General features: G+C 36.5%; 1 protein-coding gene across 1 annotated transcript; it reads left to right on the top strand.

Annotated features, from left to right (window-relative positions):
* The first annotated feature begins 1,481 nt into the window (after nt 1-1,481).
* Nucleotides 1,482-22,358, top strand: ckap2l (cytoskeleton associated protein 2-like). The gene is made up of 9 exons (XM_065250891.2): nt 1,482-1,633; nt 5,028-5,094; nt 5,239-5,314; nt 5,411-6,489; nt 7,829-8,027; nt 13,075-13,230; nt 14,913-14,970; nt 16,209-16,374; nt 20,861-22,358. The coding sequence occupies exons 1-9, from the start codon at nt 1,588-1,590 to the stop codon at nt 21,150-21,152; spliced, it is 2,139 nt and encodes a 712-aa protein (XP_065106963.1). The 5' UTR covers nt 1,482-1,587; the 3' UTR covers nt 21,153-22,358.
* The last annotated feature ends 5,028 nt before the right edge of the window (nt 22,359-27,386 follow it).

Genomic DNA, 27,386 nt, shown 5'->3' with positions numbered 1-27,386 from the left:
TGCTCAATCTCCAGCAAAGATAAAAACATCCTAAGAAAAAGGACTCATTCACATAGTATTCCTCTTTTTACAACCGCGACACATTTTACACAGACAACACAGCATCTGGAGGACGTATATGATCCTCACCAGTGTTATTTATTGTTTTTTCCTGTGTGTGTCTAATGATAATAAAAAAATTATAATTGATCAATTATACTTTGAAGGATAAAGCAAAACTACTATATTTACTATAAAGCTATCTAAACCAATAGCAGCTTCATAAGACTTAAGGTGGTTATCAAAGGAACTAACAAACAAATATAATGCATATGGGTTGACCTGTGAAAACATAATGTCCTGTTTTCATTTGTCAGTTACCAGTTAGGCTTTAGAAACATGATAAAGTTAAAGTGTATTTAAAAATATAGTTTGAAGAAATTTGTGAAAGTGGTCATGAATTTCAAGGGTTGAATGATTATAGTTAACTGTTTAAAAATATGTAGTTGTAGCCTACTAATGCTTTTATAAAATGCTCAAAATATATTTTAGATTACATCCTGTGATATCCAAGCCTTCTTTGTTTCTGTGTTTTCAAAGCTCCACACCAGTAGGTGGTGGTAAAGAAAACAGTGTAGGTACGCGTTAACACGTGATTTACGTGTTAACACGCACTTACGCGTTAACACGTAGTGCGTGTTAACACGTGATTTACGCGTTAACACGTAGTGCGTGTTAACACGTATTTTTAACACGTTTTTGCCCTGTTGGCCTTCCATAGCTCGTCGGATTCTACAGCCGAGCGCAGTTGCTCTCCACCGACTGCGTTGACGAAAAGCACGATGGGAAAAGACTTGCTGACGACACAGCTTAATGCTCATTTGCCCGGGAATGTCAGCTGATGACTTTTTAATTCTAAAAACTACACTTCCTGTAGTAGTTTTTATATTTATTCAACTTGTTCTTGACTTATGACATTTATATTATTAATAAATTCCTTTAAACTTTTGTATTGGTGTTGTATTATTTGTACTGTGTGCTGTTTATATTTCACACAGAAACGAATTTGCATTACGTCTAGACTTAATTACATCCCAACATTTACTAAGAAGCCTTTTCCAATAATGAACAGTTCAGCTTTGTTGATTCTCCTTATAAACATCTTAATGTAAATGCATTTGTTGGTATTTCAGTTGCATCTATTTAATCCGCGATAAAATACGCGAACGCGATCTCTTCCATTGCTGACGTTTGCAGTCAACAACACAGCGAGATTCATGAATCGTCCGGCTTGCCTACACTTTTTTCACTCCTCCCCTCACTGCAGCCGGCTACTCTCGCCTATATTTCAGGCAAGGCAAGCTGCATCTCAAACAAGCCTATTACGATTGTTGTCATACGTCACAAGACGTTAACCTAACGAACCAATGGGCGCTTCCCAAATTTTGAACGAGCCAATGAGTTTCGAAAAAGGGCGTGTCCCCGCAAAATTCAAGCGACAGTTGAGGAAAGCAGTGTGCTATCAAACGCAAACCATACATTGTTATAAACAAGCAAATCTTTTATTTTTCGGATATAGAAACAAATCCAGTCAATAATCGTAAAACAATGGAAGGAGTGACAGATGAACACATATCTAAACTATCCCGAACAGGTAAGCTTTCTTTTATTAGTTTACATCAGGCTAGCCGTCATGCTAGTGTTGTGTAACTTTGCATTGTTAAATATTTACAGTTACGTTACTGTTGAATCACGTGTGTTTATTTCATTGCAGTTAGTGATAAAATGTGTGCTAAATACATACTATTTTTGTCAGGAAATTATTTAGCGTTGGTGAATGTGTCATCAATAAACTGCTGTTACGACTGCATTGTGGGTGTGTGTATTTACATAAAATAAACTGATGAAATAATGTAAAAAGTGCAATACCAAATCAGGCTGTTAATGAAGAGAGTACATCATCAAAATATTACTCATAGAGCCATATTTAATACAGGTTGATAAAAGTAATCAATACATTTGTGTACAAGACAAGTCAAGACAAGTTCAGTGTTCCTGTTAGTTCAGTGGTAGAGCATTGCATTAGCAGCGTTAAAGGTTGTGGGTTTCGATCCCAAGAAAACCAGATGTATTTATACCTTGTAATGCACATGTCATATGTACTACAATTTACACCCAGACAAGATAATTCTACTTTAGCTTATTGCAACTTGGCAAATAAATATACAAGTTAATAAATGTCAGGGCTTGCAAAATTTCTAAATCCCTGGTAGCCTTCAAATTGTTGGTAGCCCGAAATAAATATAAGTAGCCCAATTAAAAAACACATTATTTTTAATGTAGAATATTGATAAATCCTGGATTTTCATGCAAGTCAACTGCCCATCTCCACACTGGATCTAATCACCATTAAAGGGGACATATGATGAAAATCTGACTTTTTCCATGTTTAAGTGCTATAATTGGGTCCCGGGTGCTATAATCAACCTAGAAAATGTGAAAAAGGACATCCCAGTAACTTTGATTTGGCAAACCATTCTCTGCAAGCATGTGAACAAATAGGTAATTGAAATTTGGCTCCCCTAGTGATGTCATAAGGGGATAATATCGTCCCTTAATCTGCACTATCCAACCACGGCACTGCCATTTAGTGCAGAGTTCAGCTCATTTGCATTTAAAAGGACACCCAAAATGGCAAATTTTTGTAAAAACCTATAAAGTAGCAATTTTAACATGCTATAATAAATTAACTATATTGTATTTGGAGCTTGAACTCGTGAAATGTCTCCTTTAAATAGTGATTCAATGGATCACAAGATTCACAGTTTGGATTAATATTTTTCCAGTCACAGATTGGATTATTTTCCAGATCAAAAAAATATGGGCTACTATCAGATTTCTTTCTCAATTACTTACGTTCACTTACAGACATGCCGAGATTGCTTTGTGTGTATGTGTCCGGTAGGGCTGGGTACCGATTCAGATGTTCCAGATCGATTCGATTTCGATTCACAAGCTATCATATCGATCCGATTTCGATTCTCAATCAGATTTTCAATTCCGATTTTCTACTAAATTTTTATACTCGATTTTCGATTCAAATCAATAAATATAGATTATATAGAATATTATATTATATTAGAATATAGACTGAATGAATGACAGGCTTGCCTCTCGCTCCTTGGTAACATTGCGCAAGGCAAAAAAAGGGTGACATCTAGTGGAGAAGACTAGTAATTAGATTAACGTTAATCTTAATCTAATCGTAGCCTGTGAGAATCAATTTTGAATCGGCCATGGAAAAGAAAAACATTTTAAGGACAAGTTTGGTATTTTACACTTAATGCCAGATTTCAGATTATTTATGATGAAATAGAATAGTTTTGACTGAAATTTGGACATATGATGCTGGCCCGAGAATTTTTGGGTGTTTGATGTATCAGCCCCCACCTCTACAATGGGTGTATAGGTGCACTGAAACAATCCTTCCTAACATGCATTAAACTTTCGTTTACAAAGACGTGAAACTCACCGAGTGGTCAGGGGTGTTCACTGATATGGTCACACAAAAATCGCTGCAAAAGATGCTTTCCAACAGGTTTTATCGTAGTTTTTGTCCAACTCCATTCACTTGTATTAGATGTGCTGTACGGTATTACTGCGCTGCCGTGAACTTTGTTTTATCGCCACCAACTGGGCTGGAGTGTCTATTATTCAAGCTCTCAACAGAAGAATATACGGGTGTGAGGCGTTTGGAAAAATAGGTCCACAAGTTTACAACGAATGCTAAAACACCTGTTGGAAAGCATCTTTTGCAGTGATTTTTGTGTGAGCATATCAGTGAACACCCCTGACAACTCGTGAGTTTCACGTCTTTGTAAACGAAAGTTTAATGCATTTTAGGAAGGATTGTTCCAGTGCACCCATTGTAGAGGTGGGAACTGATACAACAGAAACCGAAAAATTCTCGGGCCAGCATCATATGTCCAAATTTCAGTCAAAACCGTTCTATTTCATCATAAACAATCTGAAAACAGAGCTTTAAGTGTAAAATATTAAACTTGTCCGAAAAATCTATTTTTTTGCCCAGCTCTAGTGTCCGGTAAAGACATGAGAGAGAACTGAATTTTGTGTGCCCGTTAGAAATGTTACTCCTGTGTGCATCTCTTCTGAACGTACCTGTAAAAATCTGTTAAATCATGTATTTTTTTTTATTAAGTACTCTGTATCGGCAAGTACTAAAATGCAAGTACTCGTACTCATACTCGTATTCCAAAAAAGTGGTATCGGTGCATCCCTTGTTGGGGCTATATTTTGTCATAGCAATCCTTGACAATGATTCACCCTGAGCTTCAGCCAATTGTACTTCTTTGCTCTAAGTTCTTGTCAGGGATTTTTGACATTCCTAACAACAAGTTCGGAATTCTCTTCACTGCACATGCAATCTAAATCACGTTTAAGCTTGCTGCTGGAAATTTTACCTGGTATGTGTGGAAAGTAATGAGTCATTACATTACACACAATTTCCTTCAATGTCGTCTTGTTAGTCATTACGTGTTTGAATGCGCGCTCGCCTTTACTTTCGCTTTTCATTTGCGATCACTCGAACTGTACAGGGAGAGGCAGGACTTATTTGTTTTTGATGCTCCGGAACTGTTGCGCACAATTTCTTCCAACGCCATCTTGTCCGTCATTATTAAGCACTGTTCGTAAACCCCATTCACTTCCATAGTTTTATTTTTCCTATTAAAGGGAATGGGGCTCATGATCGGTTTGGTTACAAACATTGCTTTGTGTTCATCAGAACAAAGACATTTTATATAGGTTTGTAACTACATAAGAGTGAGAAAATTACAGAATTTTAATTTTTGGGTGAAGTATCCCTTTAAATTGCATACTTTGGTAAGAATGTGGTACCTTGGGATAGGTGTCAATGATGCTGTTTTCCAGCAGTGTTTGCAAAGCAAATGCCATGATTAACCAGTCAAAATAATTCCTGAAAAGACGTACAGTAATGTGTTTTAAAAGGATTTTCTCTTTTGTTACAGAGCAACGCAAACTTAAATTGGCAGAATACCTGGCAGCAAAAGGCAGACTGAAACCCCCTAATCCAAAGTTGGTGTCTCTAACAAATATTTCTACTTGTAACTTTTGTCTTGTTTAAATAATAGTTCATTGTACTATTTTAGAACTAAATAATTCTTTCAGCATTTGTGATTGTAAAGTGTTAAGTCTCATTGCTTAGTTTTTTCCCCACAGGCCTTATCTCAAAGACAATCCTGTTATCCTTAAAAACAGAGTACAGCGAACAGAGACTCATCCAAAAGTTAAAACAGTATGTTTGTTGGCAAGATTTCTTTTAGTGGATATTTCGTACTGCCTATTTCCAGGAAAGAGATCAATAAAGTATTAATGTGTGTTTGTTTTACAGGTAGGTGATGAAAAGGAGAATTGTGACACTAATGGCGCCAATATCAATCAAACAAAAACAGTCAAATCTTTGGCAGAAGTACGTAGAAAGGCTGCCAATTCCTCCACAAAAACAGAACTTTGCACTAAACCACTGCCTAGACCAACATATTCCACTATTTTACGAAATGCACCACTTCAAACCACAGTTTTAAATAGACAGACCAACAGACCAGCATTTCTTCAAAATGCAAGAGAACTGAACAAGACTGAGAAACCGTCATTGTCGCAGCCGCTCAAAACCCATCAATACAGCCTTCGATATGTCCGAAGCAAAGTCCAGCAAACGCAAGCACCTCCCCATACTGAAAATAACACTCAAAGGTCTACAAAATCAAGTCTTGGTCCATCACAGCCTGGATGTGGCACCTCTGTCCACAGAAGAGCAGATCAGAATTGTAATAAGACTGACCTCCAGTCAAAGAAGCCCCTGGTAAAAAAATTTGCTTCAGTCAAAACAACTGCTAATGTCAATGTCAAAACGACCGAGAACCAACAGAAGAGTCGAAGACCAGTGACCAACACCGAGAGCAAAATTCAGACAAACAATGTTTGTAAACCTCCAACTAGGCTTGCAAACTCGACGCAACAGCCCAAAGTCCAGAGTGTTGTATCAAAGCTTGGGATTAACAGTAACAATGCTCGGACCATGAGCCGGTCTTCACAGCCAGTGATGGATAGATCAAACAAAAATCAGAGAAAGGATCTTCCGTGTGTCCCAAAAAAAGTAGATGCCACAAACAAAGCTGTCGTAAAAACAAGAGTTTCTTCAACTGTATCTACAAAAAGTGACACTACAGCAATCATTAAAAATAACCGTACTGCTGTTAAACCAACTGGTGTCAATGCTTCTCGAAACACCAAGAGTTCAGTGCTGCCACAAACCACCACCTTCTCCCAAAAGCCCAAGAGGTCCAGCCAGGCAAACCCCACGGTCCAGTTACAGACTCCCAAAACCAGTTTCTGTCCAAGTACTCAAGGTGTCCGAACAGCTCCAGTAGATGGAAAAGTGCAGCCGACTGCAGCTCAGGAGGAAAGACTGTAAGTTGACTTGTATTGGATCGCTGTAGTTAAGGGGGGGTGCATGATCTCTAAAAGCCAAGGTTGATATTTAAAATCACCTAAACAATCACGCCCCTACCCCAATAGAATCTGGACTTTCTTTTGATAGATCCGCCTCACACATACGCAGCCCAGGCAACGATATTGGTTAGTAGACATGCCCCTTATCACTGACTGGCTACAAGTTACATCAAAATTAGCAGTTCCCCCACTGGGTACCCATCTGCATGCAGGACTCTGTACTTGATGTCTAGTATTTCTCTTCTGATTTATTTGGAAGTTTTCCATAGAGAAAATTTTCCATTTAGGTGATTTAAGGTACATTCACATTATAAGCGACTTTGTTGCTGTGTGTTGATTGGTTTCTTTATCTGGTTGTCATAAACAAATGAGTAACATCCACCCCATTAACTGAAGAGAGATGGATGACATGAACTCCACTGCTTTGTTCTCATTGGTAGTCGCTCCTGAAAGTCACTCATAATTTGCACAAAGTTAAGGTACATTCACATTATAAGCGACTAGCAGAGCTAGGCTCATTGCTTTCAATGGAAGCTCGGCGGCATTCGGCAACAGTGACCGTTGACGGCTTTATGTGCGTGTCCAGTCGCGCGTCCAAGTCGAGAAATGTTTAACTTTATGCAAATTATGAGCGACATTCGGGAGCGACTACCAATGAGAACAAAGCAGTGGAGTTCACGTCATCCTCCTCTCGTCAGTTACTGAAGTAGACGTTACTCATTTGCTTATGACAACCAGATAGAAACGCCTCTTTTGAAGGAGACGAGCGACGCATAGCGACAAAGTCGCCTATAATGTCAATTTACTTTTAAACAGTTCTCAACTTTGTCGCGCGACTGGCCACGCCCCATCCAGTCGCCAATGGTCAATGTCGCACGTTTTGCCGGAGTTTGCATTCAGACTAGCAGCGACTACCAGTAGCAGAGTGACGCAAACTCATTGATTTCAATGGAAGGTTGGTGACTTATAGCGATATGAGCGACAGTGACCGTTGGCAAAAGTTGAGTGACATGACAAAGTTGAGAAATGTTTAACTTTATGCAAATTATGATTGACTTTCGGCAGCGACTACCAATGAGAACAAAGTAGTGGAGTTCACGTCATCCGTCTCTCGTCAGTAAAAGAGACGAGCGACAAAGTCGCTTATAATGTAATTTAGGCATATTATTCCCACCTTATCTACAGTAAGATCTATTTTGAAATTCATCCAAACATGTTGCTTTCTAAGTCACGATTAAACAGCAGTTGAATTGTAAACATATGGAACAAACTGTGACATAAGTGCTGTCTATAACAGGCGTAAACTCCAGGAATGGCGTGAGTCAAGGGGGATTACGTATAAACGTCCCCCAATGCCTGTCCGGCTGGTGAGGAGGAAGACTGTGTCATCATTTCCACAGCCCTACTGGACTGCTATGGAGCAGGAAGATGAGGTCCATAGTATTGTCTTTGCTGTGGATCGATCACTGGATGACTGTATTAAATTATTACAGCAGGTATTACATCATTTCCTATGTCCATTTTCCAATGACGCTAAAATAGTGATTCACTGTGATAAAGATTTTAAATAGTGCAGGTTTCCTGTCTCATGTTTGTTTTGGAGCGATTTGTGTGGCTGTAGGCCAGTTGTTTCACATGGTTTTTTAGATCAATCGGATATTTTGATAGATTAGACAGATGTTTTCGTTTAGTGATGCAACAAAATGTAGATGTAGAGCGGGAATTGATTGCGAAAGCTAGCATTGGAAAATAAACGAAGGCCGATATGAATGCCTGTTTGCATTATGCAGGATTGCTGTCTACTTATAATTTAATATGGGAAACTACATTTGTGCTTAATCAGTGACAGATAGCATAAGTCCTGTAGTTTTAAAGATACTTAATTGAAATGCAGCATACAAAGAACTTAATTGTGACCCTGCCTGCCTGTAAAATCCAAGCTATGTCATTTTTATCCTACATAAAACCATCCAACATTATGTAAAGAACATTCTGTGAAAATATAATCTTGATCTTTTATATTGCCCGAGTAAGGTCATGTCAATGGTTGAAATCAAACTTTGATGCCTCTAATCTCATAATTTGAGACTTTAGCCATTTTACGGTAAAAAATATATAAAGTTAGGCCAAAACAAACAAGCAAAAAATGTAATGTGGTACGAAAGACATAAAACAAAATTAAGCAGTCTTAACTATAGCATCTCCTGCGTTAAAACTTTCCTAACTCCAGAGAGAGAAAAAACACAATCACATAAAAGGTCTTATTAACTTGATATCTTTTATACACAAATGACATTTTAGAGCAAGTGGAATGCAAATAAAGAAAATGTATATCTTCTTACAGTCAACCTAAGTAGAGCAAGTGGAATGCAAATAAAGAAAATGTATATCTTCTTACAGTCAACCTAAGGTCTTAATTATTAAGTTAACTTTTTTTATTTGGCCTGATTCATCAATTAGCTTTTTTCCAGAGAAATTTTTTTATGTGGTTAAGGTGACGTACGAATAATGAGCAAAACATCTCTCATTGCCAAGAAAGGCATCACAAAGCACACCTGTCATGTCAGTTCTCGAGAGAACTGAGTGTTTTTCCCATTTTTGGTATGTTAATAATTGATGTCAAAACAATTATTGATGGTGACTAATTGTTAAAAATGTAGTGCTGATTTCTCCATGCATGCTTTGAGAAAAGTGGGAATGATTGTTGTGGTTGTAACATAACAGCAGTGAAAAAGGAAATGATTAACAGTCTAGTCTGGAGCCTCTTTCACAAAGTAATTTTGGTAAATCGCCATCCGTTTACCAGAACCACTTCAACTGTAAATACAAAAATGTGCCGTTCACACACGCAACAAAATTCCGTCTTTTAACCAATAAGATATCATTCCTATATTGGTACCCAAGTACCAGTAAAGTTGTCTGTCAGAAACTGGATGTTTCAACTGAAACCTCCGCGCGACGAGGTCAGTGTATCATCCTCGGTCCGTTTTTTTTGTCATTTTTGCTCTTGACCAAACAACATTTGTAGATGACTTTAAACTGAACTGTAGAGAAAACAGTCTTAACCTGCAGCGTGTGGAGGGAAACTTCTGTGAACTAGCCGCAGCACTTGTAGTATCATGGGATTTTCCAAATGCCATTTGTGATCAGTGCTGACAAATTAAGTCAGAATGAGTAAACTGTTAAAAATGGTGTAGACATTCACAATTAAAAGAAATTTAAAACGATGTATGATTTGTTGGAATCTGACAAATCCGGCGTAGAGTCAAGCAAAGTCAATTTAGAGAAAAATCAAGTTAAAGATTTTTGATGGTTCAAAAACAAAATCACTGAATCCATACATTGAAAATGCTGATAAAACTAATATATTTTGCACAAACAAAGCAAAAAGCATCACTGTGCCACATAAAAAATATGTCCAAAGGAAAGTGTTTTGCATTTAAAGAAACAGTATGTAGGATTGTGGCCAAAACTGGTACTGCAATCACACAACTGGTGGCCAATACACAAAATGCAACATAAACATCAGTTGAGGGCTGCAACTCCACTTTTTAAATGACAAAATCCTGGCCAGACCACTGTTGTCAGTGATAAAAGTATTTGAAATGAAAATGAGAAGAAATTATGTTTTTTGAGGGAAACATTGCAGGATTTTTCTCATTTTAATGGACTTTAATAGAGCCCAACATTTAATACTTAACTCAACACTTAACAGTTTTTTTCAACTGAGTTTCAAAGGACTCTAAACCAGGGGTGTCAAACTCAATTCCTGGAGGGCCGGTGTCCCTGCAGGGTTTAGATCCAGCCCTAATCAAAAACACCTGATGGGTTTAATCAAGGTCTTCAGGATTACTAGAAACTTCCAAACAGGTGTGTTGGAGCTGGTTGGAGCTAAACTCTGTAGGACACCGGCCCTCCAGGAACTGAGTTTGACACCCCTGCTCTAAACGATCCCAAACGAGGCATAAGGGTCTTATCTAGCGAAACGATTGTCATTTTCGACAAGAAAAAAAAAGCACTTTTAAACCACAACTTTTCGTCTAGATCCGGTCGTGATGCGCCAGCGTGACCCCACGCAATACGTCATGACGTCAAGAGGTCACAGAGGACGAACGTGAAACTACACCCCAGTGTTTACAAGTGTTGAGAAAGAGGAACGTTCCGACGTTGTTGTATGTCGAATGATACTAATTAACTCTTTCACCGCCAGCATTTTTAAAAAAAGTTGCCAGCCAGCGCCAGCGTTTTTCATGATTTTCACCAAAGTTTAATGCCTTCCAGAAAATGTTCTTCTTTAAATATATAAACATACAATATACCAAATGAAAGAACAGACCCTCTGCTTTCAAACAAAAAAAACCGTTTCATCCTACCTTAAGTGGTTCTTTTGCAATCAGCTTTTGAATATGGGTAGGTTTTTGCAAAAACACCATATTTTGAGCAAAAAGCAGAGATAATTCCATTTTTATGACGGATTTTTCATAGAGATCATATTCAGAGCGATCTTTAAAACAGACACGGACATGCAGCAGCTTGCCATAGGGCAATACTTCCGGTTTTAAAAAGTTGCGGAAGGGCGCCACCTGGTGGATAATAGCGGTATTGCGGAAAGACGGAAAATCTCGTCATTGGCGGAGAAGCGTTTTCTCTTAATTGACGAGATATCTCGTCAATGGCGGGGAAAGAGTTAATGTATTTGTGTCAGTTTATTGTTTACAATGGTCTGCAAATGTGCGTTTCATATATCTAAGACGTGACCTCTCTACGTCACTACGCATTTAAGTTAGGTCACGCAGCAAAGGACCTAGACAAGAAGTTGTGGTTTAAAAGTGCATTTTTTTTCTTGTCAGAAATGACAATCGTTTTGCTAGATAAGACCCTTATGCCTCGTTTGGGATCATTTATAGTCTTTTGAAACTCCGTTGAAAAAAAACTGTTAAGTGTTGAGTTAAGTATTAAATGTTGGGCTCTATTAAAGTCCATTAAAATGAGAAAAATCTTGCAATGTTTTACTCAAAAAACATAATTTCTTCTCGACTGAACAAAGAAAGACATCAACATTTTGGATGTCATGGTGATGAGTAAATTATCTGGATTTTTCTTTTAAGAAAATTGACTATTCCTTTAAAGCTCACTTAACCCACGCTGTTTCTGCATTTCTGATGTTAATCTGGAGTACCTATAGAGTAGTATTAAATCCTTTATATCTCGGAAGGGTCTTAAGTTTAATCAGATTTCTAAAAGAATGATTAGCTTTACCGATTCTTTGCGATAACGTACGAAAAAATGAAGAAGGAGGAGTTACATACCGCGGGAGGAGCGAGTACGAGTCATGGAACACTATACAACACTGTTTAACTTATTTGTCATTTATATAATATGCACGCGCCTATTTCCAACATAAGACAGAAGTCTTACCGGATGCAACTCACAACGAACCGGTTGGAACTTTTCAAATGAAATCCAGCGATTCAAACACACACGCAAAACTCTGATGCTACCCCGGATAATAAAATATATCCATTGTTTTCATAAGGCTGGCTTATTTCTCCTTACATCCAAAAACACACTTCTTCTTTCGTGCCATTGTTGAGTTTTGAAATTAAACAAAGCTGTCGCGTGATATGATGTTTGCAAGTTCTAGCGTCTCCCGCTGATTGATGGGTGGGCGGGGTTTTCCGGGGGGAAGTGCCCATAAAAAGAAATGATACATATAGAAACCCCTGAAACCTCACCTGGACCCGTAATTGACAAAACTTTACGAAACTTGTACAAACCCTGGCGAAGTGCATTCAGCACAGAACTACTCTGTAACATGCCAAACTGCTTTTTAGACACTTTGCCTACGTTTAGCATGAGGAAATGACTCTATAACTGTGTTAATAAGTCAGAATGCATGAAATACCATTGAACCCCCCCTTTAAAACATTTGCCAGTAACACACCTACAGTATATGTGACATAATTTTTGCTTTGCATTGGGCTATGTGAATAATAACCATAATTCTTAGCAAATAATCACACAAAAAACCGGAGTGAAGAGGTTTGTTGGAGCTGTGAATAAGTCCTTACTTTGTTTATTGGAATTGTTTTGGTTAGGGATGCTCCGATCAGGATTTTTGCAGCCAATACCGATTACCAATGTGTTATCTTTTTGATCGACCGATACTGATTTTTTTTTTTAAGCTGATATGCAAGCTCTTTGGTGAGTGTAACTGTTAACATTTTTTCTAGAAAAAGTAATACTACAGATGTTGCAGCAGATGTTGATCTGCACCTCACAGATGTTGATCTGCGCCTGGCACATGAGCAACGGGTTATAAAATGTAAAAATCCTTGCACTACGTAAAAAATTGTCTCTAATTGCAGCCGCAATCAGGATCCCAATGATGACAAAAGTATACAAAAAAATCGGTTCACGAAATCAGCAAATTTAGCGAGTACCGATCGAGTCATTTAATGGCGATATCGGCCGATCGAACAGAGCATCCCTAGTTTTGGTTGAGTCACAATAAATAATGTGCTGTTTTTGTTTATGTTACAGGGTTTCCAAGTGGAAAAGGTCAGAGATGTGCTGTCTCGGATACCGATGGCACAGAAGTTTGCAAAGTACTGGATCTGCCAGGCCAGACTAATGGAAAGAGAAGGAAACATGGAGGTCCTGCCCATGTTTCAGGAGGCCGTTCGAGTAGTGAGAGAGGTCAATCTCACACACAAACACACACAGTTTTATTTTGATATCACTTTGTTGTGATCGTGTTTTATTATGTAACTGACAGGATGTCTATAAAAATCTATAACACACCTGTGACCCACATTCTGTTTACAAGCTACTGTGGTATTTTACAGATAAACAGCCTAAAGTAATCTGCTATTAGGATTTTTATTTTTGAGGTGGAAAGGTCATTAGATATAATCAAAATATTTTTCCACTTGTTTATACCGCAGGACAGTTGTTTTTAGACGAGAATTTACCAAAACACGAGATAAATGTGTTAAAAAAATGCAAAACAGATGTTTACAAGTTTCCGCCTTATTTAGAGGCAAGGTATCTGATTTTGAAAAATGCCAACTATAGTAGATAGCCTACTGAAATCACGATCTCTCCAAAACACATGAACATCCACAGACCAGAAATCCACGGTCCACATCCCATGTCTCGTTTACCAGTGAGAAAACTTTGCAGTACAAAGTGAATAACATTACATTGTTTTAAATCGGAATTAGTTAAAGCACATTTTCTGTACTGTAGAAGTAGTAGTATATCGTTAAGCTAATTCGTAAAGGAACACAAACTTCATAAGCAACACAATGTTTCATCAAAGTAGAATATCTGAATCTATTTAAAAAAAACAATATCATGTACCTACATTACTAAAATAAACATTGCAACGACCCTTCCGACGCTTTGCCTCCCACAGCTGTTTGAATCTCGTGGTAAACAGTAAAGTTATCGATGTTAATTCAGGTTTTTGCTCTTTGCTGAACCAGACGTTTTTTGTAGTTGTTGTTTCAAAAATATTATTTTGTATTGAGGCCCTGTGGCCTCTGTTTACAGACGGGAGGTGAGCGAACGCGTTGATGACGTATGTTGTCTGCGTGAACAGGTTGCGCAGTGGCATATGCATAACATGTTCACAGATGAGGGGGGAAATTTGCATGCGTCCAATTATTCAGGGTTCCCGCGGGGTCTTAAAAAGTCTAAAATTCAGAAAGTTAAATTTAAGGCCATAAAAAGTCTTAAAAACGGCCAGATTTTCATCCTAGGTCTTAAATTTAATTAACCCAAGTTTTAAATTTCTTATCTCCGTTTATCCCGAAAAGATTTGTCAGCAAAAAATTAAATTCATTTAATTATTGTGTAATTAGAGAGACGAATAAATGTGATGGCGGTATATAGTGCATATTTATCCATATAACATATGGGTGGAGAAATTGTAAAACATGTTAACAAGGCACTTATCATCAGCTGACCATACTGATCTTCCCATATTAGTGGATTTTATTTGTCAAAAAAAAATTTAATGATATAATAAAAATAAAAAATATAATGTTTTGAGAATTTCTGAGATCATTGTGTCGCGTTGGTCTTAAATTTCACTCATAATGGTCTTAAAAAGGTCTTAAAAAGTCTTAAATTTGACTTGGTGAAACCTGCAGCAACCCTTTTATTGTGTTCGGTCCGAGTTCAATGACTTGTTGAACATTTTTTGGTCCTACGCTTTTCACAGATGACATATATTTATAAAAATACATTTAAACAACTTAACAGTGACTGCTATCAGGATGTGAGGAGACTTTTAACCAGTATAACTAAAAATTATTCTGGATCAAATCAGATACCTTGCCTTTAATTTTAGTCATTTTCATTTCTCTTAACAGCCAGTGGATGAGCTGCGATCTGTGGTTTTTGAGATCCTTAAGAAGAACCAAGCTCAAGGTAAAGTTGAAGAATGGTACACTATATTTTTGTTGTAAATATACAGTATGTTTATTCTTAAAGGAAAGTTCCCAAAATTGACAATTCCCATTCCAGATTTATACGATTTTTCGGCTGAACACAAACAAATAAATTGTAATGCCGTCTTGTTATTGTCTTGTATGGGAACTTGTGGTAAGAAGCTCCAAAAACCACATGCAGTCCAAATGACTCCAATGGGTTAATGTATGTCTTCTGAAGCAAAACTATTATGTTTGTGCGAGAAAACATTTTGATCTCATGTCACGTGTACATATTCAAACATACAGTGGTGTTAAAAAAGCAATGCAACATCAGTAACCTGATAAACCAACGTTATTAGTAGTAGGAATATTTTTGCGTTGTAAATGATTTACTTGCCGATGAATTGTAATAGACAAACAATAGACGCCCTCTACAGCTCCTTTTTGTCCTTTATTTAGAAAGGGGAATGAAGCAAATGTTTTGCCCATTGTTATGAAATATATATCCTGCTGAATTTCTAAGTAAAATGGGCCGTTCCAAACATTGCTTGGATGAAATATGTAATTTGATTAAAAAGTTGATTTGAGAGGAGAAAACATATAAAGAAAGGCAGCAAAGTTTAGGATGCTCAGCTAAAATGGTCTTAGATCCTTTTAAATTGCAATTGTGAATGCGATATTTCCCCTCTTGTCAGTGAACTACGGCTCTGTGTAGTAAATGCCGCTTCATCTGAAAGCAGATGATGGCGATTTATTACTTTACTAATCAAGGAACCGGCTTTACTGACATGATGCACGTGACAATCACATGCGATTTATCGTGCAACCCTAGATTGCATGCATTATACAGTACACATTTTACATAGTAACGTTAGCTTAGTCATTTTTGATACACTTTAGCTTTGTTGATTTTGCTTGTTATCAGAAATAAACGACTCTGCAAAAAATCAATGACAACAAAGTCCTTTTAGAGTTTTTTGGAAGTAACGTTTTTTCCACGAAACCCGTTTGTTTGTTGTTACTGCTGAAACAGTCCTTAGACTGATCTTTTTCTGATGTCTGGACTCTATCATCAGGGGTTAATGAAAATAATCTGGTGTTCTAATGCCGTGTGAACATCGCCATATTGTGTACCATAATCTGAAACTATCCAGTTATGAAGTGAAATGCAGGATTAAAGGTTCACAATGTTGTTGCATTATTGTAAATGAATTAACCATCTTTTTATTTATTTAGGTTCATCTCCTGCTCCAAATATGTCGGAAACATTAGAGCCAAGGGCGGATGACGAGCAAGGAGTCCCTGGTGACATCATGTGCACTCCAAAACCTGTTGGTGCACTTATACGTGCAATGAAGGGAGACTCATCTGTCGTCAAATATAAAATTACTGCCACCCCAGGGTACAGCACTTGCACACAATACAAAGAAAAAATGAAAGTGTAATTTTAGTGCCATTAAAATTGCCGAAGGGTATTGCAAAAATAGAGATTGTTTTCTAAAAGGTTTCTCAAACACCTCATTATCTGTTAATGGTTAAGACATTATTGCTATATCCGATTGGACTGTATGCTGAAAATTTTTTTTTTGACGCAACCACACCTTTTCTGGTTACAAAATATATAATAAATGTTAATCAAAGTTATCCTAAGACAAAATCAGATTTACGTATTTTCTGACCTTGGTGGGATGACTCGCGTAAATCCAATGAGTTTTATTTTTGTGATGGTGGAGGGGGTATGCACGCGTTGTTTCTAGTTGCACACTTCCGTATCATCCAACATGTATCCCAGACATTAGGTTTGTTTGAAACTGACAGACAGGTGACATCAAAGTCCACGAGAGTGATTTGAGAAATCATAACGCTCTCGCGCTGCTCTGATATCATTCGCGTTTTGTGTGTTCTTCGTCATACACGTGCTTGTTGACGATGCACAACGACTCGGGACCTAAAGTCATCATCAGTCAAGTATAAATGCCATAAAACATTATCACTATAGAATTTTGAGGTGTCAACGATAACAATTAAAACAACGTATATACATAGACTGACATTGCAAAGTGACCTGAAAGGATTTTATTGGAATGGATTGTAACAAATTATGGACATGGGCTACTCCTTGCTTGTAAGTCATATGGGTCTACTAGCCTACTGTAAATACGTAAAAGTAAACATGCTAAAATTGCAAAATATTGCATAAAATACTTTTAATACAACTTGGTTAATGCTTGACAGATTGATGGCTGCTCCACGCAGTCAGAAAATAATTTTTTTGTGGGAAAGCATAAAAATCACGCATACATGAAACCAATCGCTTCAATCATAATCAGTCAAGTAATCATAAATCAGAAATAACTAAGTTTATCATTTGCATGTGTTCATAAGCCTTGCAAACGTTAATATTTAAGTGATTTTAGACTATTTGAGCGACAAAGATGCTAAAGTGAGCTGTTGCACACACACCCATGGACACAAACTCAAAAAGCCCATGCACAAAAAACACGCAAATGCTAAATTTCTTTGCTCTTGATAGGAGATATACACACGTTTTCTTGAAATACCACAGTCTTGGCAAGTATTCGTCGTTTATTATAAGTCAACAGTTCATAAAGAAATCAGATATGTCAGGGTATGGTTTCGCGCTTATCCGTTCTTTAAAGGACAGTTCCTTTTATAAGAAATGTTTATGTTTGTGTCCTTATGTTAATCAAACTACAGAAGACGAAAGGTAAATCCCTTCTATAGCTTTAAAAAGATCAGTACTATTTAAAACAGTGTTATTATTCATTTTATTCTATTTCTTTACCTAAATACTACTGTTAGACCTTAATTTATTTGTTACTTTGTTATTTTATATACTTGTAATTTCATGATTAGTTCTTTTTTTTGCTGATCTGAAAATAATTTAATCCATGACTCAAAAACCATAATGAAATTAATTTAACCAGTACTATATTGTTAAATTAAGTAATTTTAAATTAGGTGTAGGTCTTCAGGTCCACCCTATTCCAAGGTCCACCCAGTAAAAAATGTAGAATAAAATTATTGCAGATATAGAATAGTAAGGGGATGCCACTTGTTACAGCTCATTTATCAACCCATTTAACTAAACATTGTTTTGGTTACTATGTTTACATTTTTTATTTATAATCTAAATTATCCATCAGAATTAAATAATTATAATGTATTTTTTGTGTATGTTATGGTGAGCATTTTGTTTCCGTGGGGGGAGTTTTTGGGTTCCTTCCTTAATTTTTGTCCTTGGCCAATCACATGCCAGAGATGTGTCTTGTTAGGAACCACACATTAAATGTGTTGTGCTTAACTAGACACAAAATGTGTCGTTTTAACACAACCGTTTTAAGAGTGTATCATATTATTTGCATAGCACTATATATTTTTTTATTATTGCATCGGACTGCACTGCATCATAAAGGGGTGAATTGCATCGGTGGCTGCTCATATGTATCTTTAATGTATCGCATCGTAGGCTAGGCATCCAGATGCGTATTGTATCGGACTCAGTTATGGGATTGCACATCCCTAAATAGTTCTCTGCGTTGCTCACAATGACAATATGTTTGTTCTCGTTTGTTATTGCAGTCATAGCCTTTTTTCCAAGTATCCAACACTGATATTAAGAAATAATAACATATCCTTTCTAACAGGAAAGAGGCACATTTGTAGATAACACGTTTAAAATATGTTGTTTGCTTTACTCGCAAAAAGGCCCGTCACTATAATTACTTTATCGACTTATCACACACGAGCACAGAGCGTACAATGACAGGCAAAGAGAACACATTTACTTGAGCTATAATTTCGTGTTTTTCTGATTAATACACACAGTTTAAAAGAATCAATTCGACATGAATGAGATGTGAGGAGAGGAAGTTCATGTGCGCGAGAAAGATTATCTACTTCATTCAAAAACAGAGGCAATGAAAAGAGCAATACAAATAAAAGTCATCTGAAACATAACCATAACCATGAAACATTTATTGTTTAGATCTAAGTCGTTTTACACAAGCTATTATAAATGTGACTGCGCTTAATAGCGCATACAGATAATCACTCATTTTTATTAAAGACATAAATGCTGTGAAGCCAGGATTTAAACTATACGACTATTAGCTTTTTAAAATTCAAATGCAGCTCAACCAGTGACTGGTAGGGGAGAGCGGGGCACAACCTAACGCTTTTTTGTTTTGGCTCAATCATTCAAAAAATATTTGAGTTTGAATAATTTGATTTTTACACAAGCAAAACACACATCTCTGCTACAAATGAACATTTGAAGTTTGTTTCTAGTACTTACCATTCTTGGACAATTACATCCAACGTAAGTGCAAGACTAAGTGTAAGTGTAAGACGGAAGTGCAAACGTTACAACTTACCCCATAGGTGGGGTTAATTGTAACAGGCAGGGGGTTAGTTGTAACACTTGCTCAAAATTAATTTTGCAGGCAAATATTTCAATACTATTTTGTCTATATACTTGAAGTGGATATTGTTTATATATCGGTCTATAATAGACACACTGTATTCATTCATCCAGCCCTTTTCTAACAATAGTTCAATTATAAATGGATACAAATGTTTAAATATGTGAGAAAAAGCAGCACAGTTATGACAAAACTTTTTTTATACGTGACCCAGTCGGTAATAATCATACTACAGTTTCAAAATCAAATTCTGAGATAATGAGCATCAAAGTCTGATTTTAGCCATTCATTTCATTATGATTTTAATCTTTGGCATGACCTTATTCAATCAATATTAAAGATATGAACAAAAATACATTTGACACATGGTTTTTGATAAGACAGGCACATTTATTTTGTTGGCAGCCAGCAATCATTCTTGTGTAGCCTATTTAAAACAACGGCAAGAATTACGCTAGCGTTAGCGGTTTTCATATGGTAAGTGCTGAGGGGTTAGTTGTAACACAGTGTTACAATTAACCCCGCTGGGTCAAAATATTTTCAAGCCCACCAAAAAAACTTGCTTAAAGCTGCAGACATATTTCAAAACGATGCTATGTTTTAGTCAACAAGACACTGATTAATATGACATAGCATTGGATTTGGTATCTTACACACCCAACTTAGAAACCGAAAAAAAAAACATTATAAAAAAATTGACATGCCACCAAAACACTCGTTCATCAATAACTCTCTGGAAAAACATTATACATTTCCAATAATTTGAGGAAGATCGTCTTTTGGCAGCGTGAAAATGCTCAACCTTGTGCAACAAATGTAAACAGTCCGTGTTACAACTAACCCCGCGTTAGTTTTTGCCCCGCGCACCCCTACTATAATATTTATTTATTTCAATTATTTAGAATATTTATTTTGTATATTTAAATTTTAATGTCTTAATATTCTTTAAAAAAAATATTAACTCAACGATATTAACTCCTGTCAGTATTTCATTGGGAGCAAATACAGTAAGGAGCGTCACATTTCCGGCTGCCGTCAGACCTATTCAGACCAATCGCAACATAATGGTTAGCTGGCCAATCAGAAGACACTGCACTTTTTAGAACGATGAGTTTGTACAATATCAACGCGTTTCAGGGTTTTTAGATGAGCAACAACAATGTAAGGTATGTGGAAAATAATGTGTTTTTTTACCACAAACCACGCAAACACATCGTATTATACCAAATACACAAAATAATGTTGTTTTTAGCAAAGTATAAGGGGATCTTTGAAATCAATAGTATCGCTCTTATCTGAACCATTTCTGGGTCAAATAACCGACTTATGAAAATTAGCTATCATGACAGGCCAACTCGCAAACTACAAGTATGATTCAAGTTGCTATCCTTTCATGTTTGGTTTATCATATCTAACTGGTATTTTTTATTCTGTGTGTATTAGGGGCAAGAGGAGTCAGCAAATGGCAGTGCAAGGACATGTAGACGGTCACGAAATTCGTTTCTTTACCCCCGTTCGGCGTTCTGCCCGGATTGAGAAGGCTGCTCCACGCTACCCAACAGCTTTGCTGGAACACGATCCTTGTGTAACCTCTTTCTCTGACCTTGTAGTTGAGGAAAAGAATAAAGGTGACACTCCACCTCAAAACTCCCCCGTATATGTGTACCGAGAGAATGAGGCTTTGAGGGACCACATCCAAGTTCAACTTGTTTTTCCAGACGAGGTTGAAACATAATATTATCGTGCCTGACCGTATGGAATCAATTAATTTTATAAATTTTAAATGAGTTGTTGTTTGTTGTAAAATATTTTTTGTGTTTGTTCTGGTGTGTGTGGCACGTCTATTACCGATGTTTATAGCTATCTTTTGGTATATTTTACACAATTTCAGTAATGCTGTTTATCTTCTTTGGTATAATACAATTCGACATATAGATAAAACAGAAATGATTCCAGTCCTGTATTTTGAGCTTTCATTTGTTGTGTGTGTATATTGCCGCATCTACCAAAATATTTCACTCATCATCAAGGTTTCATGCATAGCCATCATACTGCAAAGGATTTGTGTACACAACAAAAATAAAATCAGTGCTACTTGGATTCATTTTATTTTTAACTTTATTGTGTGTAACGCAAGAATAAGTCAGAGTTCATGGGCTAAATAGTTAGCATATTTAGGTTTTGTAAGTGCAGACAATTTATTGAATAGATTAGTAGTTTGTTAGGGAGTAAGTTTTGTAAAGGAGTTTTGCAAGATGATATGAAGCATATGAGATTTTGTTTTTATGTTCTTGTTAAGTCTTAAAAGCTTCAGTCATCGTTCGCAATAAGTGTGAGGTCCAGAATAAAGTCACTTGAGTTTTGATAAGGTTTGGGTGAGTGAATAATGAAAGAATATTCAGTTTCCAGTTTCTTTAATGTCTCACCTTAAGTTTTAAGGAATGTGACCAATATAAAATCCAACACATTGTGAATCTTAACCTTTATCATTGTTCTTCTCTTTTAGGTGGCTAACCAAACCTCAGTTTTATTTGCATAATATTCTGTACTCATTTTTATTCTTTACTTAAAATGTTGGCTTTACATGGCCTTATCTCATACATACTTTCCCCTTAGCACATGTACAAAAAAATTTTCTTTTAGATTTCGTAGTTCTTACTGTAAGTTTTTCTGTGCTTAAAAATTAATTACAAAGATTTATTTCTTGCATGTGAGCAATGAAACCGCTTACACTGTTTTACATTTGACAAAAATAATCAAACCACATGCATATTTTAAAGTAGCTCTAGCCAAAATAAATGATGTCCCACATTGCAAAAGAATGTCCCTTTGTTATTTGGAATATTACACAGCTTGTTAAAATGTATGATTGTATTCCTAACAATTACTCAACACTAATAACACGGGAACCTGGATTCTGCTAATCATTTTACGGGAACAGTTTAATATTACATAAAAGTAATATAAATATGTATTTTAATAACATAGATGACATTATATTTACAAATGATTAAACCAAATAGCTTATTTCTGACATTTGAATGTCTTTTCTCTTCTTAAAACCGAATATTAATGGGGTTTCCTCGCAGAAAGTCTGCATTCATTAAAAATAAGCTAATAAAATATTTCTAATTAATATTTAAAGGAGTCGTCCACCCAAAACATGGGACTTTTTATAGTAGGAAAAAAAGTACTATGGTCGAATCAATGGGGACCATTTTGGGGTGAACTACTCCTTTAATGTTCCTTACCTTACTTATGAGGTAAATAACAGTATAATATGTGGGATAATGTACAGGCAGCTGGTTGTTATTGTGAAAAGATCCCCGTCAGTGTGAAACAATCCAACTGATCACACTGTTGGGGCTTTTTCCTGAAATATCAATCAATCAAATGCCTACATTTTCCATTACTTGTTATGTGTGACTACAAGTATTGTGTGGGAAATTTTTTGAGAGGGGGCTTAACTGAGGAAACTAAATTCATGACGAGATGAATCTGGTCTGAACTTGTAAATTATGTATTTAGAGCAGTTTTAGACAGTGCGTAATGTGAAACTCGGTGATTCATAGCTTTTGCCCTTTTTCCTCAGGTGTCATATTTTGAAGATGAAATTCTTGTGTGGCGATATGTCAGAGCTTGTGAAGAGCATCCATTTCATCATTTGTGTTTTACGGTTTTTTATAGTCATGCATTTCTTTTTTAGGAATGTCTATGAATGATATCATAAGCTATTTGTAACAAAAACATTTAAAATGGGTAAATCCCCTACTAGTAAATCTAGCTAAGACCAGCATAAGCTGCTTTAAAGTGGCACTAGCCTGGTTTATGCTGGTCCTCCCAGCCTGGCAAAGCTGGTCAAGCTGGTGGGTCATCTGGTCTTCCAGCTAGACCAGCTTGCTACACCAGCTAAAACCAAAATTTTTTTTAGTAGGTTCAGAACCTCTTTAAGAATGGTAAAGATAAAGCGATGTGTTGAATCCAGAAACTTTCAAAAATATATATGTTCCGAAACAGAATGGTTTATTTAACTCTTTCACCGCCAGCGTTTTTAAAAAAAGTTGCCAGCCAGCGCCAGCGTTTTTCATGATTTTCACCAAAGTTTAATGCCTTCCAGAAAATGTTCTTCTTCAAATATATAAACATACAATATACCAAATGAAAGAACAGACCCTCTGCTTTCAAACAAAAAAAACCGTTTCATCCTACCTTTAGTGGTTCTTTTGCAATAAGCTTTTGAATATGGGTAGGTTTTTGCAAAAACACCATATTTTGAGCAAAAAGCAAAGATAATTCCATTTTTATGACGGACTTTTCATATAGATCCCATTCAGAGCGATCTTTAAAACAGACACGGACATGCAGCAGCTTGCCATAGGGCAATACTTCCGGTTTTAAAAAGTTGCGGAAGGGCGCCACCTGGTGGATAATAGCGGTATTGCGGAAAGACGGAAAATCTCGTCATTGGCGGGGAAGCGTTTTCTCTTAATTGACGAGATATCTCGTCAATGGCGGGGAAAGAGTTAAAATAATGGTAACTGGTTAATACCGTAATTTTTTCGTTCTTTGACAAGATTTCTGTGCAATTTGACTCGGTGAAGTTCACTTCCGGTCGTTGTTGACCCATTGGAGAAATGAGAAGCTTGTCACCAACAAGCCCAAGTCTAATTCTCAATCGAAAGAGGTCAATTGTAGGCTACCAAGTATAAAACTGATGTTTTTTTTTAACAATAATTGGTGGTGTAACGGATCGCAGTTGATCCGTGATCCGTACAAATCACAACCGACGGTTCAGCTTGAATGCGATTTGTGGCTTAATACGTAAATTTAAATGGGTAAAGTTTATCATTTGCACGTGTTTCAAAGGCTTACAAATGTTAACACTTAAGATTTTAAACAATTTATCAAAAAGGCGCTAAAGTGAGCAATTTTCTGCACATGCGGTTGAATGTATTAGGTCCAACTCCAATCAAACGTGATTATCCCTATGCCCTTCAAGGATCAGATCTCTTGATGTATAAACTTGAGAGAGAGTTGCACTACTGTGTCTCATACTGTAGTCCATTAAAATATATTTGGCGAATAAAGCACTGAAAAACAACGTAATTTTCACTTTATGTGGACTGACTGTTGTTTATGCTGCATCTTTTTCCTGAAGCGCCGTTTGGAATTCGTCCTTAGTTTGTGTGAGTGTGCGTGCTTACACGGAGAGACGCGTTTCAAAAAGCAAGCGAACAATCTTTCTGTTCTTGACAGTACACATACATACAAAATGATCTCGAAATACCACAGTATTCTTTTTCTTATAAAAACATTTGTTTATGTTGTTTGCCAATAAACAACACGGCAGAAATTGTCCTTGTCTTAATTCATGTGTAATGCTGAAACAAATGTAGGCAAGTCAGAATTACAGTTTTGCCGCTTACATAATGTAGCCTTTTTAATGTTTGATGACAAGATAGAGATTTAAAGAAAATTATGTAAACTAATAATTTAAGTTTAATGTCCTAATGATCAGCCTACTTATTTGTATGTCCGACAGCTGACATGGAACGTTATTAACTGGTTCGGGAATTTATTTTTCATGATGCACTCCCATAGTAACCAGAAACCCAAAATAACACTTAAAAAAAAGAAAAAAAGTGTGTTTGGGTTCTGAAAACCAAGCTGGGATACCAGCTTAAACCAGCTTTTGATGGTCTTAGTTGGACTTTATTGTGGGGTTATAGTGGGCTCTCCATTGAAATATGTAAATATGTATAGATTTTGGTTGATTAAATTGTTATACTCTTGAAATCTGTTGCCTACATTTGAGAAAAGTTTAAGAATGTTTTTATTCAGTAAAGTTAGGTTTGTACCAGAGGTTGCATTAGACTTTCTTTGTCAGTCGTTTTGACGTAAAACATCCGTCAGGATCAATTTTTAATCAGGGCTCTCAAGTCTCACACATTCACCGTGAGACCCACGCATTTCAGTCAGTTCACACGCCACACCTTGTATTTCTCACACTGAGAAGAGACAAGGCGCAGGCATACCTTGGCAGCTCTATGGAATTCAGCTGCTTGTGTGGTCAACTTTATGCAGCGTCGCAAGAACTGACAAGCAGATGACATCAGAGTACCGCGAGAAATCACTCAAAAGAAATTAGAAGTTGTTTCTGGTTAAATTATATTATCCAGTTGCAATCACGTTCGTTACTAACTTGAATTTAACGGGATGAGCAACATTTGATGAATGCGGTAGATATAATCCATTTTTAAGCATTTTGATTTTACGATTCTTGGACGAAATCATTGCCTTTGATCAAAAGACAATGAGAGCTAATATTGGGAATAAAGCCAAATTCGTGCTAAATAATTATTGATTCAGTCAAAAACTCCAACAGCTTTGCAACCAGAAGCTTTAGTTGCCTGAAACTAAGAAAAGTCCTAGAGGCTTCATGAAATTAATGTAATAGAGATGCATTTCATTATTATTGCCCTTTCATCATTAAATGTTCTGCGATACTGTATGTGTACAGTAAGCTCAAGTTAAAAGAGTACAATTCTTAAGTGCTCTTTTTTTCTTGTACTTAATATAGCCTAAAAAAATTTTGTTCTTTAGTACATTAATATGAAATATGCTAAAATGTAATTTAAAAATGTATTTAGATACCACTTGTAATATATTTGAACCCATCTTTGTATGAAAGATGAGAACAAGTTTACTTCAAGTGTATACATTTTTGTAATACAAGATAGTATGTTAAATGTATTTCAGTTTATATTCAATTAAAAAATTCTGTCATTATTTTCTCACTCTCATGTTGTTAAAGAACACGATTTTTTGAGGAATTTATTTTTTTGAGAAATGTTTGTAGCCAAACCTTTTAATGAGCCCCATTCACTTCCATCGTAGGAAAAATAATACTATGGAAGTCAATGGGGCTCATTAACAATTTGTTTAGGTAAAATTAAACCGTTAGCAAAAACTTGAGAATTGGGTGGGGGCAAGGGGTCGCTGTTACATACCCCCTCCCCTGACCTATGTAATCTCACTCCAAACTTTTAGTAAAACTTGAGAGCCATTATGAAAATAAGTCACACGTTGTTCATTTTTAATCATGAACTTACAAGGTGACCAGATTTGTTAAAATATATGTCATGTATTATTATTTGTGAAGAGAACATATGAATTCAGCCCCTGCGTCACTTTACACGTTGAATAAGATTCAAGATGTTTGTTTCAGAACCTGAGGAGGCGGTAAACCACGCAAATTTGTGCCTGAACAGACAAATATGAACAAATCAAATAACAAAATACTATAACGAGTAAATTTTCGACAAACGTTACGTTTAAAACTACACTCAAATTACTTTTCTTATGCATCATCTTGATCCGGATTGCCTGGATGCTCGTCTTTCTTAGTATAATAAAGCATCAAGGCAGAAACTCTATATTGTCATTAGATTTAGTGTCTTTACCTCGGACAGACGTTTTCTCGTTGCCGTTTTACTTCTGTTCTGGAGATTGATCAAACGTGTTTTTCCATCACACTTCAATATGTTTAACTTCAACAGCGCTGCGCAGATTCATCAGCCTATGACATCAAAGTATCGCGAGAGAGTTTCGAGACCTGCGCTTACTAATTGCTCTTTCGCAGACCTTCACGTACTGTAGATAAATCTGCGTAGCGCTGCAGTAGCGCGTACTGTAAGTATACGCACTTGCCATCAATTGGGCAAAGCTGTGAATTACATTTACACGTTGCGAATTACAAAAATTGTCACAATCTGTCAAAATGACGGATGGCTTTCAGATTTTTCCGTCACTGCTAAAAATATTCTGGCAAAAGGACACGCGACCTGATTTGTACCCTGTCACAATTTAACCTATGTTCAGTAAGAATAGTCCTACATAAAATCTGTTTTACATTATGTTAAAAATAAACGAATGAATGAGCAGACAGATGTGTAAATAATGCAATCAA

This window comes from Paramisgurnus dabryanus, chromosome 5, assembly GCF_030506205.2.
Source record: "Paramisgurnus dabryanus chromosome 5, PD_genome_1.1, whole genome shotgun sequence".
Classification (NCBI taxonomy): domain Eukaryota; kingdom Metazoa; phylum Chordata; class Actinopteri; order Cypriniformes; family Cobitidae; genus Paramisgurnus; species Paramisgurnus dabryanus.
The sequence above is the reverse complement of the archived record's forward strand: the minus strand, read 5'-3'. Positions and strand labels throughout refer to the sequence as shown.